Raw genomic sequence first — 22,383 nt, 5'->3', positions numbered from 1 at the left:
TTGTTGTCAGTGCACTGCACAGGTGCACGGAGCTGTTAAGTACATTAAATCCTGAAAAAGCGCCGACAGCGGGAAGAATATCACGTAGTGGTACGGGAGCTGCGTCTGGATGGTTCACGGAGCAGTAATGAACGCAATTGGCTGGCGTCTGCTGTAGGATATTTGCATACAGCGATCTGATTGGGTGACGCCTGCGCTGGCGCTTGAAAAGTTGAGAAATCTTGCAACGCGAGTGAAGCGCCGCGACGGAACCCACAATTCAGTGATGTCACCCATTCGAAGTAAATGGGAAGCGTTAACGCCTACGCCCCGTGTGAATGCGGCGTAAAAGTCTGAAATTGGAGCAGAAAGTCTTAAATTCAATATCATGGCATTAAATTAGGGCCGAAAACATGGATGGAATAATCCCATTGAATAATGACTGATGCATAAGCTTAATCAACAAAATATTGTTTATTTCAGTCCAGCAGACCAGCGCAATGTTTGACAATAAGTGTAGCAAAGGCGTATTTGTGATATTTGAGGCTCGATGTGCTGTGGTGATACGCTAATTCCTTGTTGTATAGCTTGCACACAACCATGCTCTTGTCGACACTTCCATCCTTTCGTTTTCCCAAAATTTCCCATCCACGGGGCCAAGCAAAGCGGACTCATCAGCTTCTTCGTTCATGTTCATTGTTGTCGTGACTCGTGAACGCTAGTTGGTGTTCCAGTATAATCGGTCCATCGAAACACATTCATTGAAAAACGTTCCCCGGTGCAAAAATAAGTGTGGTTAAACAATTTTTTTTTTTTTGCATAATTAATCTTAATTAACGCGTTAAAGTCCCGGCCCTAAAAAATATATATTATCTTAGTTTCAGGATTTCAATTAATTTGACATGTTTTTTGATTAATACAATTTAATTTAACCATTAAAACAGAGCCCAGAAAATGAAAACAGAATAAACTATAAAACAAAACATTTATTAATAGGGCCCTAAACTGAATTGCCAAATTAAATTATGAACTGCAAAAAGTATATATTTTTTGTTTTCCAGTATAAACATCTAAATTTACTTGATGCAAAACGATTTGTCGTTTTCTGAGAAAATTGTGAGTTTATGCTTGAAATAGTTGCTTAGTAATGAAGGGGGGATTGCCATGTTAATCTTGGACTAACTCGGCCACCGTAGGAGTTCAAACGAAATCAGAATTGAGAGGAACAGAAACTAATATTCACTGGGTGGTCATATACGTTTACACCGCTAGACAGGGGGAAAATATCACACAGTGGAGCTTTAAATTTACCTTCACTAAACCTGCAGAAACCGCTGTCTGAATCCACTTTTGCTAGTTTAACGATGGGAAAAACGGTCGGTGCGCAGGCTCATGGTCAAAAAGGGTCATTCCTAGTGTCTTAATGAGTCTTGGGTGTAATGTGCAATAAACCAATCATCTCCCTTTCCCTTTAAAAGCCAGCTGTGCTCGCACCATGGCGGATTCACTTTTTACCAAATATAGTGAATATGTTGTGCTTGATTTTCTTTTTGATTAAACACTCAGACAACAATTCTAGTGACTTCAGTGTATAATTTTAATAAGATAACAGCAACTTAATGTGAAATGTGCAATATTCGTGCAGTACTGACAATGATAATAAATACAAATGGATATGTTAATTTCAAGCATATAACATGTAGCCATGACACACGAGTTCTGAACCCATATAAGGCACATCCACATGACCTCCCATTATTCTTCCTGAGTCCGTCGCAATATTAACATGCACAGTGAGGAAGCTGGCCAGCTGGACTGCTTTAAACAAGGGTGTCACGTCACATTAGCACGGGTAATCAAGACCACCAAGGGTGCTCTCAGAACACTGATTATCCCGAGATAGGAGTGTTTCATAAGCCCTGATTACAATTAAAAAAGTGACATGAGGCTGTTTTTTTATTCACAAGAGATTCTTAAAGAACGTGGAATTGAGTCAGCCTTGGTGTCTTTTTTGCATTGCTTGCTATAGACCTTATGTAGCCCCGGCCATTTTCAGCACTGCACCACAAATACGGATTTATGAATGAACCGCTCGTTTTCAAATCTTCCCGGTTTATGACATCCGCTTCAAACATTACAATGCTTATGATAACTCTTGCTAACTCTACAGTAAGTAAATCCAACAGCTAATTACTCTTCGATGGCGAAGCCATAGAAATATACAGAGTTACTGCAAACCACAAAATCCTAAATGGCGGCGCGCTCTCTGGCGCATAAGGTCTATAGGCCTACTAAGTTGAAAAAATGCATTTGCTACTGTGCATAAAGCTAATACCACAGACACTCAGTGCTCAACGTGAATACAAGAGGTAAGCAAATAATAAATACATAAATAAGAGAAACTAAAAAGAACCTCGGAGGAAGTGCTCATAGGTTTAAATACTGTCAGGGTTTAGTGCTGATATACTTCTGTCTTGTGTGATGATAATATAGTATGTGCCCATTACATTAGGAGTGCAGTTAAAATGCTACATGACCATCTTTCAGCTTCTCACGAGTATGGCGGCGTTCGGAATGGGATACTAGTGTACGGCCTACCATGGAGTATATTAAACCAGTATGCAATGCTGTAGATGTTCCCTTCATTGTGTTTAAATCAGCACATAACATCCCGTTGTATTTTGGCATAATGTACTACACTGTTCATGTATTGCATGCATTCAGAAAATGTGCATTCTGTGCACATTAGAGCTGCACGGTTAAAGAGATTCGTTCAAAAACATCCAGTAATGAAACAAGTGAAGTCTTTATGCTTGGGTCATTGAATCAATCACTCAACCAAATTAAAAAAAATTTTTTTAAATCGACTACAGCAATTACTTTTTTTTTAGTTGTCTATTCAGATTTGTGGGAGAATCGTATGGAAGCTTGTGTCCGCCGCAGAATAAAACATTTTAAAAGATAATTATGAATTTTTACATCTCACAATTCTGACTTTTTTAGTTCTAGTCAAAGTTATAAACTCGATTGTGTGATATATAAGAGAAATTGTGATAATCGCAATTGCGTAATAGTTGCAATTCGGAGATATAGTCAGAATATACGTCACAATTGAGGGATATAAAGTCAGAATTGTGAGATGTAAAGTCTGAATTCAAGTTATAATCAGAATGCCGCAATAGTCAGAATTGTGCGGTATAGTCCAAATTAGCCTTTTGCCGGCCCCTCCCCCAAAACAGCCATTGTCCAATCACACATCATAGCAATCGTTACTATGTGAGCAGGTCCGATAAACATCGACTCCAGATGGTGAAGCGGTGCGCCCACAGCGTTTGTAAATCAGCGTGGGCTGATCAAACCCAAACGTCTCCTTTGCCCACCCAATCCAAATTTAGGAACTGATAGTGTTTTTACGATTTGTGCGTTGACAATCTGAGGTGGGTTCTGTGTTGTAAGTTTTGATGAAGGGCTGTAGAATGCCCCAAACAATCACAAAAATAACACCAGAAATTATTTTTACCAGAAATTTCTGTATTTTCTCCATTATTAACTGAAAATAACGGCGTGGTGTGTTATAGATTGCATTCACGCTACTTCAGTCTGTATAACAGAAAAGCAGAGGCTGCAGTCACACGAACGAAAACGGGCAGAAATATTTGAAATATATTAGAAATATCGTGCTATTAAGGTAATTTTGAGGAGTTGTATTCGTGAATATCTTGTAAATGTTAATATGCAGCTCTGATTAGATTTTTTTATTCATGCCAATTTGAAATTAGCTTAAACTTGCTCATTTAACAATCTGCATTTATTGCGTGGACAGATCTAGAACATAATGTAGCTAAGTGTTTAAAATGCAAATGCATAGTTTAGTTGAAACCTTGCCCTCTTTGGCTTGCTGTTGATGCTCTAAACTGAATGTAAGAGGAAATCTGACTGTTTAAATAACAGCATTGTTATTAATAAAAAATGCGCTGTTTATATTTTAATCAGATTAGGGCCATTCACGCAGGATGCGGTTAAAAACACGATTCGCAGGTCTAGAGATGCGTTGCAATGCACGGATATGCGTCGTCTTTCTCGACTGTATTAAGGCATAAACAGGCATGTCGCATAACGTAATCGGTGATCTTGTTTTGTTTTTTAAATTATAAATACAGCATTTTCTTTACTCAAGAAATAATATGTCTATACAGGTTAATATTGTATGTATATGAGGTCTGAGACGTGGGAACGCTGAAGAGAGAGAAAGGGCAAACCAGAGTGCAATTTACTCCCACGATCGACTGGAAAGCAGTCTGCGATCGACTGGTCTGTCATGTCTCCTTCATTGGGTATTTTTATATTATGAATATATCCCTCCATTGCATACTGTAACACCTTTTGCCTCAATCTGGAGGATATCGGAGGTATTGCTCCAAAAAGGGTGCTGACATGCACGGGTATACCTCTTCCCATCATGGCAATCTGTCGCGCTGGTCATGTTTGACCATTTGTTTGCCGGACGTAGCAACAGTAACTAAAAAGGCTGGGGCTCAGCGAGAGGCTAATTGAGTCGCCTAATAAAGTCACAATTGAGAGATATAAAGTCAGAATTGCGAGTTAGTCAGCATTGCGCAATATAAAGTCGCAATTGAGACCTCTATAGTTAGAATTGCAAGTTATAGCCAGAATTACGTGAGTCGCAATTGAGAGATAGCCAGAATTGCGCGATATAGTTCGAAATGCAAGTTATAGCCAGAATTACGTGAGTCGCAATTGAGAGATAGCCAGAATTGCGCGATATAGTTCGAAATGCAAGTTATAGCCAGAATTGCGCGATATAAAGTCGCAATTAAGTGATATAAAGTCAGAATTGAGATTTAAACACAGTTGCAAGAAATAAACTTTATATCACGCAATTCTGATTTATATCATGCAAAAGTAACAATTACTTTTTTTAATTTTATATTGTGGATGAACCGCTTCCATAGAATCATGATCTCTATTTTAAACCAAAAAATTGTGGTTATCAATTAATCCAGAATCACGCAGGTCTAGTGCACAGTATACTACAGGAATAGTACGAGTACGGTAGTATGCTATTCCGAACATACCTCAGGTTTCCAAGAATCCAAACACGTCTTTCATGCCTGAGATTCATGTTGTTTTTACAAAACAGACAATCATTGCTTCTGTAAACGGACGTACTGAGTAATATGGCACTTGATGTAGCAACTTACTACGTCAATCATTGGACACAACCATGCTGTATGTAATACGCTTACATTTTTATGGATGATCATCATGAATTACGTTTCCATGATAAACCATCCAAGATTATATCAATCGTATGTTTTAAAAATCCCACTTTTGCAGACACTTGGTTTTTTTTTGGCCTGGGAAATCCTGAAAAAAACACGTTTGATGGTTTGTTCATGGAATGAGCTCTTGAAGCTCTGCGTCGCTCAGTTCATTCACGGTGACGATGTGGTCGAGGTGATGAAGATAACGCTCATCGTCCTGCATGAAGTGAGGAATCCTGGTGCCTTTTAGAACGGCCAAATGCCGAAGTCTCTCCACGTCTTCATAGGAAACCTAAAAACAGGAATTACATAAATTGGTATGTACATACATTCAAAATGTGGGATATTACATTAAAATCAGTACGCATGAATAGGACCTGCCTTTCCAAGAGCGGTTAATATCTTAAAATCAATGTTCCTCCTGTGGCGTAAAATCCTTAAAATTCCATCAAGGTAGACCTGATCTTTACTAAAGCAACCTGTTCACACACAAGCAAAAAAAATATGTTACAAATATAAAGAAACGGTAACCAAACTGTTTTTCCAGGACATAGACATTTTGGTTATAGATAGTATTTTCTAATATAACCATTTTCTATCCATACAGAGGGGGAACACTTTAAATGTATTGAAATTAATACGGCATCTTTGAGTAACTTTCAAGAATCATTTGAGTATCTCATTGCCAGGCCGAGTGTCCAGGGGCCTGTACCATGTTTTAACATGCTGTTAGCATGTTTAACGTGTTTATAGCATATGGTTTTATTGTTGCTAGCATATTTTTGGCATGTCTCACCACATTGCTGGGATATGTTGCTGACGTTTTAACAGTTGCTAGCATGTTTTAACATGTTTCCGATAAGGTGCATCTCAGTGAGCTCTAGTTCATTAGTCTATGATGGATGGATGGACGGATGGATAAACAGATGGACGGATAAATGGATGGATGGATGGACGGACGGATAAACGGATGGCTGAATGGATGGATTGATTGATGATAATTGGATGGATTGATTGATGGATGGATTGATGATAATTGGATGGATTGATGGATGGATGGATTGATTGATGATAATTGGATGGATTGATTGATGGATGGATGGATTGATTGATTGATTGATGATTGGATGGATTGATTGATGGATGGATTGATTGATTGATTGATTGATGATAATTGGATGGATTTATTGATGGATGGATGGATGGATCAACAGATAAACGGGTGGATGGATAAATAGATAGACGGACGGACGGATAAACGGATGGATGGATGGATGGACAAACAGATAAATGGATGGATGGACAGATGGAAGGATGGATGGATGGATTGATTGATTGATGATAATTTGATGGATTGATTGATTGATGATAATTTGATGGATCGATGGATGGATGGACCAACAGATAAACGGGTGGATGGATAAATAGATAGACGGATAGATGGATGGATAAATGGATGGATGGACGGACGGATAAATGGATGGATGGATGGATGGACGGACAGATAAATGGATGGATAGATGGACGGATAAATAGATGGACGGATAAATGGATGGATGGATGGATGGATAAATGGATGGACGGATGGATGGATGGATGGATAAATGGATGGACGGACGGATAAATGGATGGATGGATAAATGGATGGACGGACGGATAAATGGATGGATGGATGGATAAATGGATGGACGGACGGATAAATGGATGGATAGATGGACGGATAAATAGATGGACGGATAAATGGATGGATGGATGGATGGATAAATGGATGGACGGACGGATAAATGGATGGACGGACGGATAAATGGATGGATGGACGGACAGATAAATGGATGGATGGACGGATAAATGGATGGACGGACGGATAAATGGATGGACGAACGGATAAATGGATGGACGGACAGATAAATGGATGGATGGACGGACAGATAAATGGATGGATGGATGGATAAATGGATGGATGGACGGACGGATAAATGGATGGATGGACAGACGGATAAATGGATGGATGGATGGATAAATGGATGGACGGATAAATGGATGGACGGACAGATAAATGGATGGATGGATGGATGGATAAATGGATGGACGGACAGACAGATAAATGGATGGACAGAAATGGATGGATGGTCTCAGAGCTTAAATAGTGGATCAGAGAATGTTGTCTTTCTCAAGCAAACACAATCTGGCATTTCTCAGTTCTATTCCTGGCGCTTCTCTCACCTGGTTTTGAGGTATCTGTTTGTCCTCGTTTGGCGCGCAGGCAGTATTCCCAGCGGACCGCGGGGTCTTGGACGAAGCGAGCGATATGGCTGAACAGCTGGCAGAAGCTCATGTTTGTGGCATGGTATACAGTATAGTAAAGCAGAGCGGCTCGCCACAGGAAGGGCTGTTTCCGTAGCAACACACTGTGAAGACTAGCGAGCCCCTCTTCAGTAGGATTAGCTGGTTTCAGTCCAAACTGCTTTCTCCCAACAGAAGTGGCCCACGGCTGCATGCTGTTATTCACACCCCGTAAGTAATGCGTGCCTGGGAGCGAAAGCCAGAAAATTGCTGGAAGGGCAGGTTTTGTACACAAAAGACTATACGATTAACCATGAAAAATTATCAACTAGCAGCTAGATCCAACCAGAAGAATGTCAAAACAATATTTCTCGTCTAGCAAGATCAATAGTTTTAGACTGTGTTCAAAACCGGGTGTGACCCAACAGAAACAAGAGATTTGGTCTTTGACTGCCTAGAGACCAAAGGCAAAACCAAATGCTGCTCAATGTCAGAGCCAATCAGAACTGATATTTAAATGGTTAAGTCCCCAAAAAATGAAAATTCGGGGAAATTGAAATTGGGAAACTGAATTAATTTCATTAATTACCCTGATGTCACTCCAAACCATAAGACTTTTTTCATGAGATCACCAAAATGAAGATCTGGTAACACTTTACGGTAAGGGTACATGAATTATCAAGCATTCATGCATGACTTGTGCATTACTACATGCATTAATATCTCATGAATCATCAGGAACTAAGGAGTTCAATTTTTTTCTTCATGGATGAACAACACCTTAATTAAAACATTAACTAAAGTGAGTAAATCATCACGAATCATGGTGTATTACGCATGATCCTGATGCTTCCTATGTTCACAAAAAAAGGATAAAGCTATGGTTATGGATCATCATGAATTCATGCATGAAAAACACATTAATTCATGTAATTTCACAATTGCCATTAATAAAGGGTTAGTTCACCCAGAAATGAAATGTCTGTCATTAACTCCTCCCCCTAATGTCGCTCCACACCCGTAAGACCTCCGTTCATCTTCACACACAGTTTAAGATATTTTATATTTAGTCCGAGAGCGTATGCAAGTGTATGCACACTATACTGTCCATGTCCAGAAAGGGAATAAAAACATCATCACAGTAGTCCATATGAGACATCAGTGGGTTAATTAGAGTCTCTTGAAGCATCCGAAATACATTTGGGTCCAAAAATAACAAAAACTACGACTTTATTCAGCATTGGCTTCTCTTCCGGGTTTGTTTTCAATCCTCAAATAAAGATTTGAACGGTTATGAATCAGTGTATTGATTCATGATTCGGATCACGTGTCAAACTGCTGAAATCACGTGACATTGGCGATCCGAAGTCGTAGTTTTTGTTATTTTTGGACCCAAATGTATTTTGGATGCTTCAAGAGACTCTAATTAACCCACTGATGTCTCATATGGACTACTGTGGTGATGTTTTTATTCCCTTTCTGGACATGGACAGTATAATGTGCATACACTTGAATACAATTAATTCATTAATTGTAAATATTAAAGTGGTAATTCGCTTTTTTGCACAAACAAAGCACTCATAATGCTTCATAACACTGATGTTAAACCAATGGATTGCTTTAATGATGTCAACCTTTCTGGGGCTTAAAAAGGGGTAGTTGCGTAGCCTGTCAATGGAGGGACAGAAATCTCTCTGATTTCATTAAAAGGATTATGGGTTTGGGGAGTATTTAATGACAGAATTGTCATTTTGGGGGAACTAACCCTTTAATGTACTAGAGTTCTGCAGAGGTGATGTATTGTTGTTGGCCAAAACCCAGAAATGAGTTGAGTTTTAGCACTTCTGGTTCCACCGTCCTGAAGTCAATGGGTCAAATTTTTTTTAGCAAAATAAAAGGGATCGTACAAAATGCATGTTGTTTTTTATTTAGTACTGTCCTGAATAAGACATTTTACATAAAGGATGTGGACTATATGTAAACAAGACAAAAAAAGCAGAACTTATAAAAATTACCCTGTTCAAAAGTTTACACAACCTTGATTCGTAATACTGTGTGTCTTTCCCTGATGATCCACAGCAACAGTTTGTCCTGAGCAGTTAAACTGACCAACATTCTTCAAAATAATCTCGAAAATCCTTCAGTTTTCCAGCATCTTCTGCATATTTGAACCCTTTCCAGAAGTGACTATGATTTTGAGATCCATATGTAGAAGATGCTGGAAAACTGAAGAATTTTCTGGATTTTTCTGAAGAACGTTAGTCTGTTTAACTGCTCAGGACAAACAAGAGACTCAAGAACAACCATCACAAAACACACACACAGCCGTGGAACGTGTCTCTCTCTCTCTCTCTCTCTCTCTCTCTCTCTCTCTCTCTCTCTCTCTCTCTCTCTCTCTCTCTCTCTCGCTCTCTCACAAACACACACACACAGCTGTGGAACGTGTCTCTCTCTCTCTCTCTCTCTCTCTCTCTTTCTCTCGCTCTCTCACAAACACACAGCCGTGGATCATCCAGGGAACGACAAACACACACGTGGAACATCCAGGGAACGACACACACATACACACACACACACACACACCTGTGGATCATCCAGGGAACGACACACACACACACACACACCTGTGGATCATCTAGGGAACGGCACACCATATTAAGAATCAAGGATGTGTAAACTTTTGAATGGATCATCTTAATAAATTCAGCAATTTTTTTTGTCTTGTGGACTATGTAAAACACATTTTATGTAAAATATTCAGGACAGAACTAAATCAAATAAAAATATCATTTTGTATGAACCCTCTTTGTCAAAATTCACATTTTGCAGATTCTGCAAGGGGTGTGTAAACTTTTGAGCACAACTGTAAGATTGAAATGGCTGACAAAATGTCCTGTTGTTTATCACAGGTTAGGACATGACTTCTAAAATCTGTTTAAGTTAAAGTTCATACCAATCTCATGTCTAAGCATGCCCTCGAGCCAGTGTTGGCGCGCTCCTGACAGGTTAATAGTTAGTGTTGGTCGACACCTCTCCACCATCATTACTGCTTGCGACAGAAGCTCATCCGACAGACTTACAACCACCTGTTGACAGAATCTGAAATTACTATTCCTTGGTTATTTGGCAGGATGCTTAAACACAAGAACTTAGGCCCCGTTTACACCTCGTATTAAGATGCGTTTTGGTCGATCGGATCATAAATAGATGAGAGAGACATTCCCTTTCACACCTGGTGTTTTAATCCGTCTCTTGTCCACTTTCAACCACTTCTGTCCTGATTTTTTTGAGGGGAGGGTCTATGGTCGGGTGACATAAAAAAATAGCAGAGTACGCAGAATGAGCTGATGCAGGGAAAATGGACATAGTTAACGTGTATAGTTTAAAGCAGATTGCCCTGTCAGATGCTCTGAAGCTACTTGTGCAGATCAATAAATGTGGTGCATAACTTACATTTCATGGAGGTATATTCTCCATCTGTAAATGTTAGAAAGTCATGCAAATATGTCCAAATTGGGCGGGTTTTCAGATCTTTCGATCAAATGGACGAGATAAGCTCATGTAGTTTACATATGAACCTGGCAGAGACAATAGAAAAACACAGAGAACATCAGCTTTCGTTTCTGCTCTGACTGACACAAGACCAGCCAAAAGCTGTGTGTGTGTGTGTGTGTGTGTGTGTGTGTGTGTGTGTTAGACATCAGGAATGGAGAGAGAAAATTGTGCTTGGTAAGTTTTTTTTTTTAAACTAAACTTAGGTCTCCAGCTGACAAAGTTTAAATCCCGCCTGGTTAGCACGCATCCCTTAATGTTCACGCATTAGGTCATTAGACGGACGGTCCTTTGTGGCTTTTTGAACACATTCGATCACATGAACGTCTACACTACCAAAGCGGACATGCTCAAAATGTTTACACAACATTTTACAGCCCTATTTAGCGTCGTCCACTTGTGATCCGATAGACCGAAACACATCTTAACACCAGCTGTAAACAGGACCGTATATTCAGATGATATCCACACACCTCACCGACACAGCCCTCCTTCTGTAGGTACTTCCGCGTGGCTGCCCAAACTTGACTCTTCGGTAGCAAGTTGCCCCCTGTGGCCTCTTCGAAGTTTTCATAGGTCTCATACTTCCTCAACACACACTCCATAATCCCAACTGCCTAGAAAAACGTATGAGGTAAGACAAATGGCAATAGTTTAAACACTTAACCAGCATTATGGCTGCGTTCCAAAACCTAGCAAACTGCCAACGCAAGCAACACCGAGCTATCATAATTGCGCTCACAACATGAAGACAAAAGGGCAAAAACTAATTCTGGGCAATATCTTGCATGGTAAGCAATTCCTGTTAATTTACACCCTATTTTCAACACTAATTACTGTATGTATTTATTTATGCAATGCATTGTGGTCTAGTGCATTTGAAGCAATAGCACAAGGAGTTGGTGTCGTTCCTGAAAGGAAAATGTGTGGAGAATAGAAGATAACTAATGAAAGCGGAGAAGAAAGAGCACTTTGAAACAGACTTTTAAAAGTAGACGATTTTCTCTGTGTTTCTCCAGTCAAATCACTCAAACAGTGAATGATGAGCTGGAACTGTTTCAGAAACTTTCCAGGACTTTGGGGAAATTTACTGGAAAGTTTCAGCTCCTTTGCATCCCTGTACCGAACAAGCAGGAATATCGTTTGTGAGCGCTTATAAGTGAGCGATTATAAACGCACTAAGCGGAAAGGGTAAAATCGCGTCGATTCACTGTAATATATAATTTATTCCCAACTTATTACAGGCTTTCAGACGGCGTGTTTCCTGGTGGCACGCAGCATGATGTTTTTTTTGCTATTTGACTAGATATAAATAACTGGTCAAATTTGTTCTTCAACATTGATTATTAAACTTTTAACCTGTTAACTGTCACTGGCCCACCGGTGGGCCCATTTGCCACTGCATGTTTAAAACAATTATATCCTATATTTATCCTGATCTAATGTTGACAGTTTGAAAGCTTACAAGCTCAAGATTCATCCTGTGAAAGCCGTTTTGAAAGCGGACCTTGGGTAACCATGGAAACGGTGCTCTAAATTATTCCAGCGGGCTCCTCCCCAAGTGGCGTCATCATGTTTCATATTTATGTAACTACTTTATAATAAATACCTTTTCTAATCTTAAAACGCATATCGTCAGAAAGGTCTCAGTCTCACGGTTCTATATCTGCAAACTGTTTTGTGATATTTGCACAAAAATATATACATTTGACACAGGAAATTGCATTAAAAAAAAATCAATGGAATTTCAATGACACCCGGTGGCTATTTGTGGTACAGCTCCTAAACAAAATCTCATGACAACTTCAATTTTTGTGATATCAACTTCAAATATAGAACACAAATTTACTACACACATGGCTTTGATTTGATAGTAATTTTAGAGTACAAATTATTTTGTAACATATATATTATATTAAATATCTAGTACAGTATATTTGATTTACAGTGAATTTAAACTCCCATAACTTTTTTATACTTTATGTCTTGAAAATGAAAATTGTATGTCTTCTTTAAAATGAGAACAAACTTATGTCTATATTCCAAAGCATTCTTGAATGGCAACCATTTAAGTTTGGATAGTGAATTTTCATGTATATTTTCAAAATGGGAGTGACAGTTAACAGGTTAAAACGTAATTTAGCTTGACTTTATAAGATACATACGTTTCTATTCTTATCTGTAGTTTTTCTTACTCACATACAATGTTCACGTTGCTTGTACTCTTGCCCATTTTAGGTGTTTTTGCTTTATAAATAAATGTGCACTTCCTATTACTGTAGTCATTTCCTGCGTGATTTTAACTCTTTCCCCGCTTTTAACAGAATTTGGCTTTCCGTATTGTCAGTGTTATACGGTAGGGGGCGCCATTACACATCTCCTGAACGAGTACTGAATCTTCTGATCAAAACACAGACAATGAAGAAGCAGAAACAAACGATCTCATATGTACAATAATGTGATCATCAACATTAAAGATATTACAACGTTAAATATACCTGGGACAGAAAGAGACCCGAGCCCTCTCTGTACTTCTCCAAAACACTGATGGGCTCTGGGGCGGTATACTCAAACTGAGGCTCATACTGATAGTTAGACTGAAAAAAGGTCTGACGCTCCTTTTCCAGGTTTAATGGACGAAGAGCCACGAGCAGGCACGGCCCACGGGGTGTAGACGGCGAAGGAAGGGGTGCGACTCCCCTGGCAATATGTGGTAAGGAGGTTGCGGGTCTCATTTGACCCCTGGCAGCGCGTGGGCTAATCGTGGAGTTCACCGTGCATGTGCTCTCGCTGCGCCGAAGCCAGTTTCCCGGGCCTAAATTAAGGCTCGTTAGGCTTCGTGTGGGTGGAGACGGGCCACCGCTACGCCACGGCGGCTGCATCACCTTCCTCTCTGGCTGTGTTGCTCTAATTCGTGGTTTTATTTCCAGACTAAGAGGCCTTCGACATTGGGGCCGTTTGGAAGGTTCCCCTGGCTGAGAAATTTCTCCTTTACTTCTACCTTCTGTCTTCTGGAGCCGTCGCTGAACCTGTGAGCCGCCATCCCAAGAGGCACAAGGCTGCGCGTGTGGCCCATTGTGGGTCGATTTGTCTCTTTGGGTGATGCTGCTGGTCCTGGCTCGGACTGGTTTGGGTTTCTCCGTGCTGGGCTCTGGTTCTAGCATCTCTGAGACGTTCTTTGCGAGCCCTCCTCCATTAGCCTGCTCCATGCAGTTCTCGCCCAGATCCAGCACCATTGCTACATCCACGCCTCGGTCCACCAATGCTGCACACCTGAAGGGGAGAAAAAACACACCTCCACTTTCTGATTCAACACTACAATATGCTGGGTTGTTATGTTTGGGTCAAATATGGACAAAAACCCAACCACTGGGTTAAAAAAATGTATAGTAGGGATGATGCACAGATATGACAATTTTGGCCGATATGGATGATTCTTAAATTTGAAAGCCGATAAATCTAAAATCAAAATTATATAATTTGAGGGCCTGATTACAAAAACAAAAGTCTCTCTATTAAAATCCATGTCCCAAACACACAATTATTATTTTCTCGTTATAATTTTACGTAGCCAATTTTTAAAAAAGTGATTCCAATCATATACTGCGAAAAATGCATTTTTTATTTACTTAGTATTTTTGTCTTGTTTCTAGTCTAAATATTTGAAAAATCTTACATTAAGAAACATTTACTAGACAAGTAATAATTATTGTCTTGTTTTGGGAAAAAACAAACAACATTAAGAGTTTTTGCTTAAAATAAGATATATAATCTGCCAGTGGGATAAATAAAATAATGTTGTTTTAAGATTATTTTACTTAACCCACTGACAGATTATTTTGCTTATTTTAAGCAAAACTCTCAATTTTTAGTTATTTTTTCCCAAAACAAGACAATACGTCTTACTTGTCTAGTGAATGCTTCTTGTTTTAAATTTTTTTAGAAGTTTGGACTAGAAACAAGACAAAAATACTAAGTAAGTTAAGAAAAGCATTTATTTGCAGTGTATTTCAAGCAATTCAAACCCATCATGGTGAACAGTAACATCTGAAGCGTCTCAGTTGAAGGAAATCATACATTTACCAATTTTAAGAATTTTTTTTTGGATATATTTTCTTATCAGGCTGATTAGTGTTGTCAAAAGTACTGACTTTGATACCTAGTCGGCACTGAAATTTTTGATCCTTGCGTGGAATCATAAACCCCACTGATTGGCCATTATGTTCACAGGCTCATCAAATACGTTTGTGATTGGCTACAATGTCCAGCGCTTCAAAAACATGCTGGCTTACACAGATACACACATCATGAGTGTTTGAAAGCAGGTGTCTATCAGCGGACCGGTCATCGTTGCTTGTGCTTTCAAATGCTCCCGCTCCTGCTAAAACACTTTCAAACACTTCTGTGCGTTGATCATTGTAGCCAATCAGACATATCTGATGAGCGTGTGAGCACAATGGCCAATCAGAGGTGTTTACGTTAATGTTCAGCAGTACCCACTTGGTAATGAAGTTGGTCCTTTTGACAACACTAAGGCCGATAGCAATAACCAGAGCCTGAAATGGGCCGGTACACACACTCTAAAAATGCTGGGTTAAAAATAACCCAAGTTGGGTTGAAAATGGACAAACCCAGAAATTGGTTTGTTTGAATAGGTCCATTCAATGGGTTCAAACAACCCAATTACTGGGTAACCCAACTTGGGTTGTTTATAACCCAGCATTTTTTAGAGTGCAGTACTGGCACTTCTATATTTTAATCTGTAGCCTATCCTAGCCTATTTTTCTTACATACTGTGCCAAATTCTGCCCCCGTGCCAGATTATTACCCCCCTAGTCTTGGTAGGTTTAGGAGTAGGTGTGGGAGAGGGGTTAGGATTTGGCAATCAGGTCAGCGACTTCAACGAGGGGGTAATAATTTGGTCGAAATTTGGCACAACACCGGCCCATCTCACATGTAACAATCAGTCCACTAATGAATTGTATACATCGGTATACGAACTGAAGGGATCAATTATCTGCGCATTACGGCAATGACTGAAGCCCAGTTGTTTAATTTTGCATAAGTTCAGTTTATGACAGTTTATGAAGTCGTGTAGGTTTATGTTTATGTAGGCGTGTTCACGAGCGCACTCTCCAGAAGCGTGATACGATTTGCGCTCATATCACATCACTGATGATAAAATATTTTGAATTCTATTGAGAGTGTATTAAAACGCTACGGAGACAGTTAAACATGATCTAAAACAGCCATTAAAAAGAGGGAAAACCATCTTCCTGCACCAACATTAATTAGAAAGCTTTTTAAATACACCTTTACTTGAATTTATCAAGTATTTTATCTATTATCGTAAATTTTGACTAACTTCTTGTATAATTTTATAATAGATAATCTGTTAGGGGAAAAGATTTTTCATTATAGATTTATTACAACTGTGGCATGTTGTAGTTTTAGTAGTGTATGTGTATGTTGCTTCTTCTTTTTTTTATTTTATAAATGCTACAGATAAAAAAAAGGAGCCATCAAATGGTCTTATCTGCAATTATATCCGTACTGTAACAAATGCTATAGTTAAACAATTACAAGAAATATGCTACTTTTTCATAAGACCAAGTCAAACAATAGTTTTTTCCCCAAATAGTGGAAAATGTGTTCTGCTAATAATGACAGATATTAGAGAAAAATCCGTTTTACAGATATTTCAAAGAAATTAACATGTTCAGTATAAGAGAATTTAAAGAGTTAGTTGATTTTTAATGACCTATGGTTGTTAACTACACTGTAAAAAATTATATGTTCAATAAGTTATGACAACATGTTTTTACATTGTTTTAACTCATCAAAATAAGTTAAGGAATGTTAAACTTGTTTTTATTAGTTATACAAGATGTAGCTCATTTTTTAAATTCAGTTTAACATCATTTAAGTTGAAATAACTTAAACATCCAAGTCGATTGTACTGGAAAAGTTCAAAATTTGCCCTTTTTTGTACAATGTATAAGCTACTTTATTTCCGTTATGTTATCAACCAACTTTGCATGTGTAGACTATTTTGCAGAAGACTTTTAAACAGACATATAAATGAGGGGAGCACGCCCTGGGACCCTGTTAAACGGTTCACACTTACAACGTTCAAACCAAAATGACGACACTTTAAAGGGGGGGTGAAACACTCAGTTTCAGTCAATCTCATGTCAATCTTGAGTAACTATAGAGTAGTATTGCATCCTTCATATCTCCGAAAAGTCTTTAGTTTTATTATATTTATAAAAGAAATATGGGCTGTACCGAGTCTTTCCGGAAAAAAACGAGCGGCTGGAGGCGTATCGTGTGGGCGGAGCTAAAGAATGACGAGCGCGCACAAAGCGGTGACGTCCTCAAGCGTGGAGAAACCCATGGCTATCTCAGCTAATAGATATATGATCCAGAATCATTCGGAGGCTGAAATATATTGAACAGGAGAAACAGCAACAGCAGGACGTCCGTATCTGTGGTATGGACTGTATTTAGTGGCCTGTCAACATTTGTGTGTTTACTCGCAGTTTATGAGGACATGATTCGGTTTATGGACTATTGTATGCGACTTAACCTTAGCAGTAGCAAGCAAAACGGTTTTGCACGCCAGACTAGTGTAACGTTATACAGAGAACAACAATGGAGTAACGTTAGCGCATTTGAATGACGAAGCACGCGATCGTGTCGTTTACTGATGTTTACTCACGCGACGATAGCCGACAGCACAGACATTTGAAGCAGTTTTACTCACCGGCTGCTTCCAAAGCAGGACCGAAGCTTTATCGCTGGGACCGCTCCGTCAAAAACACACTTCTTTGGTATGATTTGGTGAAGTCCTGACAGCAGTGACCGTGGAAATCCACGATGTTGTGAAGCTTCCCGTCATTTCTGCGTTCAAATCGGTTCAAATGCAGCGCTGCCTTCCCGGAATGCTGTGCTGAAGCGTTGAAGTCACTCGACGTCACCCATAGGAATAAAGTGGAGCGCGGCGCGCGACAGAAGTGTTCACGGACGACTGGATCTGCAGCTGAGCGAGTGTTTATGGGCGTGCATTTCCTCTCCGGCTCTAGTCGCGCGCGCACCCAACCGGGAGAAGAGCCCGTACGGCCCATACAAGGACCTTCCGATCTATCAACGTCAAGCCGACCCATACTCGAAAAAAACTCGCCGAAACTTGTGAGAAACCGGAAGGAGTATTTTTAACACAGAAATACTCCATCAAACGTCCAACATTAGTTTTTGAAACTTTGTCTATGTTTAGGATGGGAATCCAAGTCTTTAACAGTGTAAAAAGCTCAGTATGCATGAAACAGCATTTCACCCCCCCTTTAAATTTCCACTTCAAGCACTGACGATAACATTAAAAATATAAATATATTGTCCGATAAATCTTACATCCATAATTTAAAGCAGATGTCCATATTTGACCCAAACATGGTTTGGATATCGAGTTGGGACAAGCCTCACCCCTAATACACACACAACTGCCAAATTTTCTATATATCGTAATCATTATGTTCACAACTTGTAAGAACTGCTTCAATGAGATCATTGTTTGTGCCTCAATGAATACATGACGTTAGCTAACCTCATGATTAACTGTATATTTCTGCTCATTACTTGGACAGAGTCACGTCTGATAACAAACGAGTCGAAATTGTAATGTAGAAACATGCATTTTCTGTAAAGCTGCTGAGAAACGATGTTTAGTGTAAAGCACTGTGCAAATAAATGTGAGTTGATCTGAACATTTGATATTCTTGATGATTCTGTTAATTTTTAGGATGACAAAAAAAACTAAACGTTACATTTTTGGCTGGTCTAACGCAATGTCAAAATGAGTGAGACGGAAAGAGTGAGTGGTGAGATGTAAGTGGTTAACATTTAATATTCAAAGACAATAGAAATGGTCAATGACTCAGTAATATCCAGTGATTTTTTTTGGTAACACTTGTCATTGTTACATATGTTGCATGTTCTTATCATGGTAATATTAGTAAATTATGCATAATTGCATGCAATGAACCCTCAACCTAACCCTTTAGTAATTACATGTTGTTAAATATTGCTGAATATATAATTACAGTGTAACAATGACACCCCTCTTTTTCTAATCAAACTTCAAAATTTTGAATATGCTCAATATGCTAATTTACAAAATTTATGACATTCAAAACAGACAAGAATTGTTTTAGGTTTTTGACATGTTAGACACAAATAAGAGTGTGCATATTTAACAATAAAATATTACTTGCAATTGCAAATAGTTTAAATTGATGACTCCCCAACCAATCAACTTAAAAGTTAAATCTTAAATATCTTGCATAAAACAGTATGTTTATGATATATGATTTTAGACGTCACAAACATAATAACTTTTAAAGTTGTAATTACAGGAAACAATGCATTCACAGTTTGTGAAACAAAAAATGTTAAATACAATGATTTGTTATATTTAAAACCAATTAAAGATACACGTGTGATATTTTCCCCCATCTAGCGGTGTAAAGGTTTATGACCATCCAGTGAATAATAGTTTCTGTTCCTCTCAATTCTGATTTCGTTTTAACTCCTACGGTGGCCGATTTAGTCCAAGATTAACATGGCAATCCCCCTCTTCACATTCGACACGGTGCCATCGAGTGTTAAAACACGAAAGGCAAAGCTTGAATTTACGGGTATGTCCCTCTTTGGCTAATGTACTTTCAAGATGGAGGAGCAACATGGCGACCGGCATTCGAACCCCTCACCCGAATGTATTTTCAATGGCATATTATAAACTTACAAGAATACTTTATTACTTGAAAGAAGTAAATATACATTAATGAGCACATATATTTTTAAAAGAACTAAGTGTTTTTAGCTAAGAATAAACTAAAATACTGGCATCATAATGTGTCATAATAATTATTAATTATAATAAATTAAATTTGGATTGTATTGGACCTGTTTTTAAGATAATAACGATTGCTTATCAGAAATCTTGTCAGTATTCCATCTATTATATAAATATGCATGCAGTTTTTATAACCTCAAACATTTATAGACTACATTGAAAATTGGTGCTTTTAATTTTAACTTGTATATTACATTCAAAATGTTTAATAAAAACTGTGCTAAAACTGACCTGTAAAACATTGAGAGGGAAAAACTGAATAAATGTGAAATTAGAAAAAAAAATATCATAATTTGCAATAATTTAATCCTAGATCAAGATATATTAAGTGTTTTTTCCTTCTGAGTTGACTGAAATCTTTCTAAGATCTGCTGTCTTGCTAATGGATAATTAAAATCAATTAGAGAGGCATTTTAACATGTATTCTGATGGGCATTAATTCCAGATTTACTTGGAAATATTGTTCAAGTTTAATGCATGTTGGAAATAAAACAATATTAAAATGAACCTTAACAGTTATGATAGAGATTCCCGTTTCTGGCTAGTTTAAATCCATCGAAGGCTACATCTTAAAGAAAATTCAGATGCATGCCATCAACAGCTCTGACAATAACACTGCCGACTCATGAGACATTATTAAACATATAAAGCGATGTGTTCATAAAGACACGAGACACTCACCACGCAGCGCTTCTTTACAAGCAAACTAATGAACTCCCAAATCCGCCCATAATATCAGCAGCAGCGCTTCAACTTCAGCTCAGATATGGAGGAGGAATAACGGGACAGGACGCCGGGAATAGTTTGGGATGGCTGGGATTGCGTTGCAGCAAATGACGCGCTGGCGCATCTGACTGACCTCATCACGTCGCGACGCGTCGCCGTCAGTTTGCGTGGGCACGCACGGGGAAGACTTTTTTATTTATTCTTGTTGAATTGATATTGATAAATACAAATAAACACGTTCTAAGAAAGGCACGTATCAGTTAAATAATGCAAGGAAATTACATATATTGGAATGAAATAAAAATAAGGAGTCATCTCTTCATTGCTCTAAAAAACCGAGGTCTCTTATTAGTCCAACACATTTCTGGAACTTGTTTATTTTTATTTTCATACATTCCAGTAATGGGTAACACTTTATAATAAGTATGGTGTGATACATTATTTACATATCATTTGCTAATTAGTTATTAAATTAATAAACTACTAGTTCTTAATAGACGAATTGAGAGAGAGAGAGAGAGAGAGAGAGAGAGAGAGAGAGAGAGAGAGAGAGAGAGAGAGAGAGAGAGAGAGATTTGTAAACATTTTAATGAACTCTTAATAATAATGATATTAATGTCCAATAAAGGTTTAAAGCACTGCATTATTACACTATACTTAATATAAAGTGTTATGGAAAGTAGAAGCAATGTAGTTACAAATAAAGTCTCTTTTGAATACAGACAAATGTGGTTTTGTCTTCATACATGTGCATTTATGAATGAAAATTACATTAATTACATTAATGAGAGAATCTTCTTTTTCTTTTTTTATATTTGGGAGAACATTCCAGATATATGTTACCTAGCCTGAAAGTATTCCAACATGTTTTTATTGTTAATTTATTAACACAATATGTGTGACTCTGGCTGAACCACAAAACCAGTCATAAGGGTCCATTTTTGAAACTGAGATGTATGCATCATCTGACAACTGAATAAATAAACTGTGCATTGATGTGTGGTTTGTTAGGATGGGACAATATTTGGACAAACCACACATCAATGCACAGTTTATGTATTCAGTTGTCAGATGATGGGGGTGCAAAAAAAATCTAAATATTGAGGGAATCTCTTTAAAGTTGTCCAAATTAAATCCTTAGCAATGTATATTACTACTACTAATAATACATTTACAAAATATCTTCAAAGAACATGATCTTAATATCCTAATGATTTTTGGCATAAAAGAAAAATGGATAATTTCCACCCATTAAATGTATCATTGGCTATTGCCACAGATATACCCGTGAGACGCATGTTTTGTGCTCACGTTACATCATACAAAGAATAAATAATAAATCTTGAGATTCTGTGAACAAGGAGAAAAAAAAAAACATCCAAAACAAAACCGTAGTTTCAGATTCAGTTATTTATTTTGGATATTTGTAATCAAAATCGAGTAAAACTTCATATCACAACACAACAGATGCGTAAACTCATTAAAATGCACCAATTTTCCAGATAGGAGTAAAAAAATAACATTCAAATCACCAATAATAGTCAAATAATCACAATTTGACAAGTTACTTCATTAAGTTCCTCCATGCTTGCACCAGACAGCAACATAGATCCGGCCCACATGTGGTTGAGTATATGAGTATAACTA

At 38.2% G+C, this 22,383-nt stretch overlaps 1 protein-coding gene across 1 annotated transcript; it reads right to left on the bottom strand.

Moving 5' to 3' along the window:
* Positions 1-1,558: 1,558 nt before the first annotated feature.
* Positions 1,559-20,851, bottom strand: kiaa0895l. Its single transcript, XM_067452643.1, has 7 exons — positions 20,692-20,851; positions 13,598-14,372; positions 11,573-11,716; positions 10,501-10,633; positions 7,488-7,793; positions 5,646-5,743; positions 1,559-5,556 (listed from the first exon to the last, which is right to left on the bottom strand). Exons 2-7 carry the CDS (start codon positions 14,333-14,335, stop codon positions 5,395-5,397), a joined length of 1,581 nt encoding a protein of 526 aa, XP_067308744.1. The 5' UTR covers positions 14,336-14,372; positions 20,692-20,851; the 3' UTR covers positions 1,559-5,394.
* Positions 20,852-22,383: the final 1,532 nt, after the last annotated feature.

Source organism: Pseudorasbora parva, chromosome 1, assembly GCF_024679245.1.
Source record: "Pseudorasbora parva isolate DD20220531a chromosome 1, ASM2467924v1, whole genome shotgun sequence".
Classification (NCBI taxonomy): Eukaryota; Metazoa; Chordata; class Actinopteri; order Cypriniformes; family Gobionidae; genus Pseudorasbora; species Pseudorasbora parva.
Note: the sequence above shows the minus strand (reverse complement) of the source record. Positions and strands in the feature narration are given on the sequence as shown.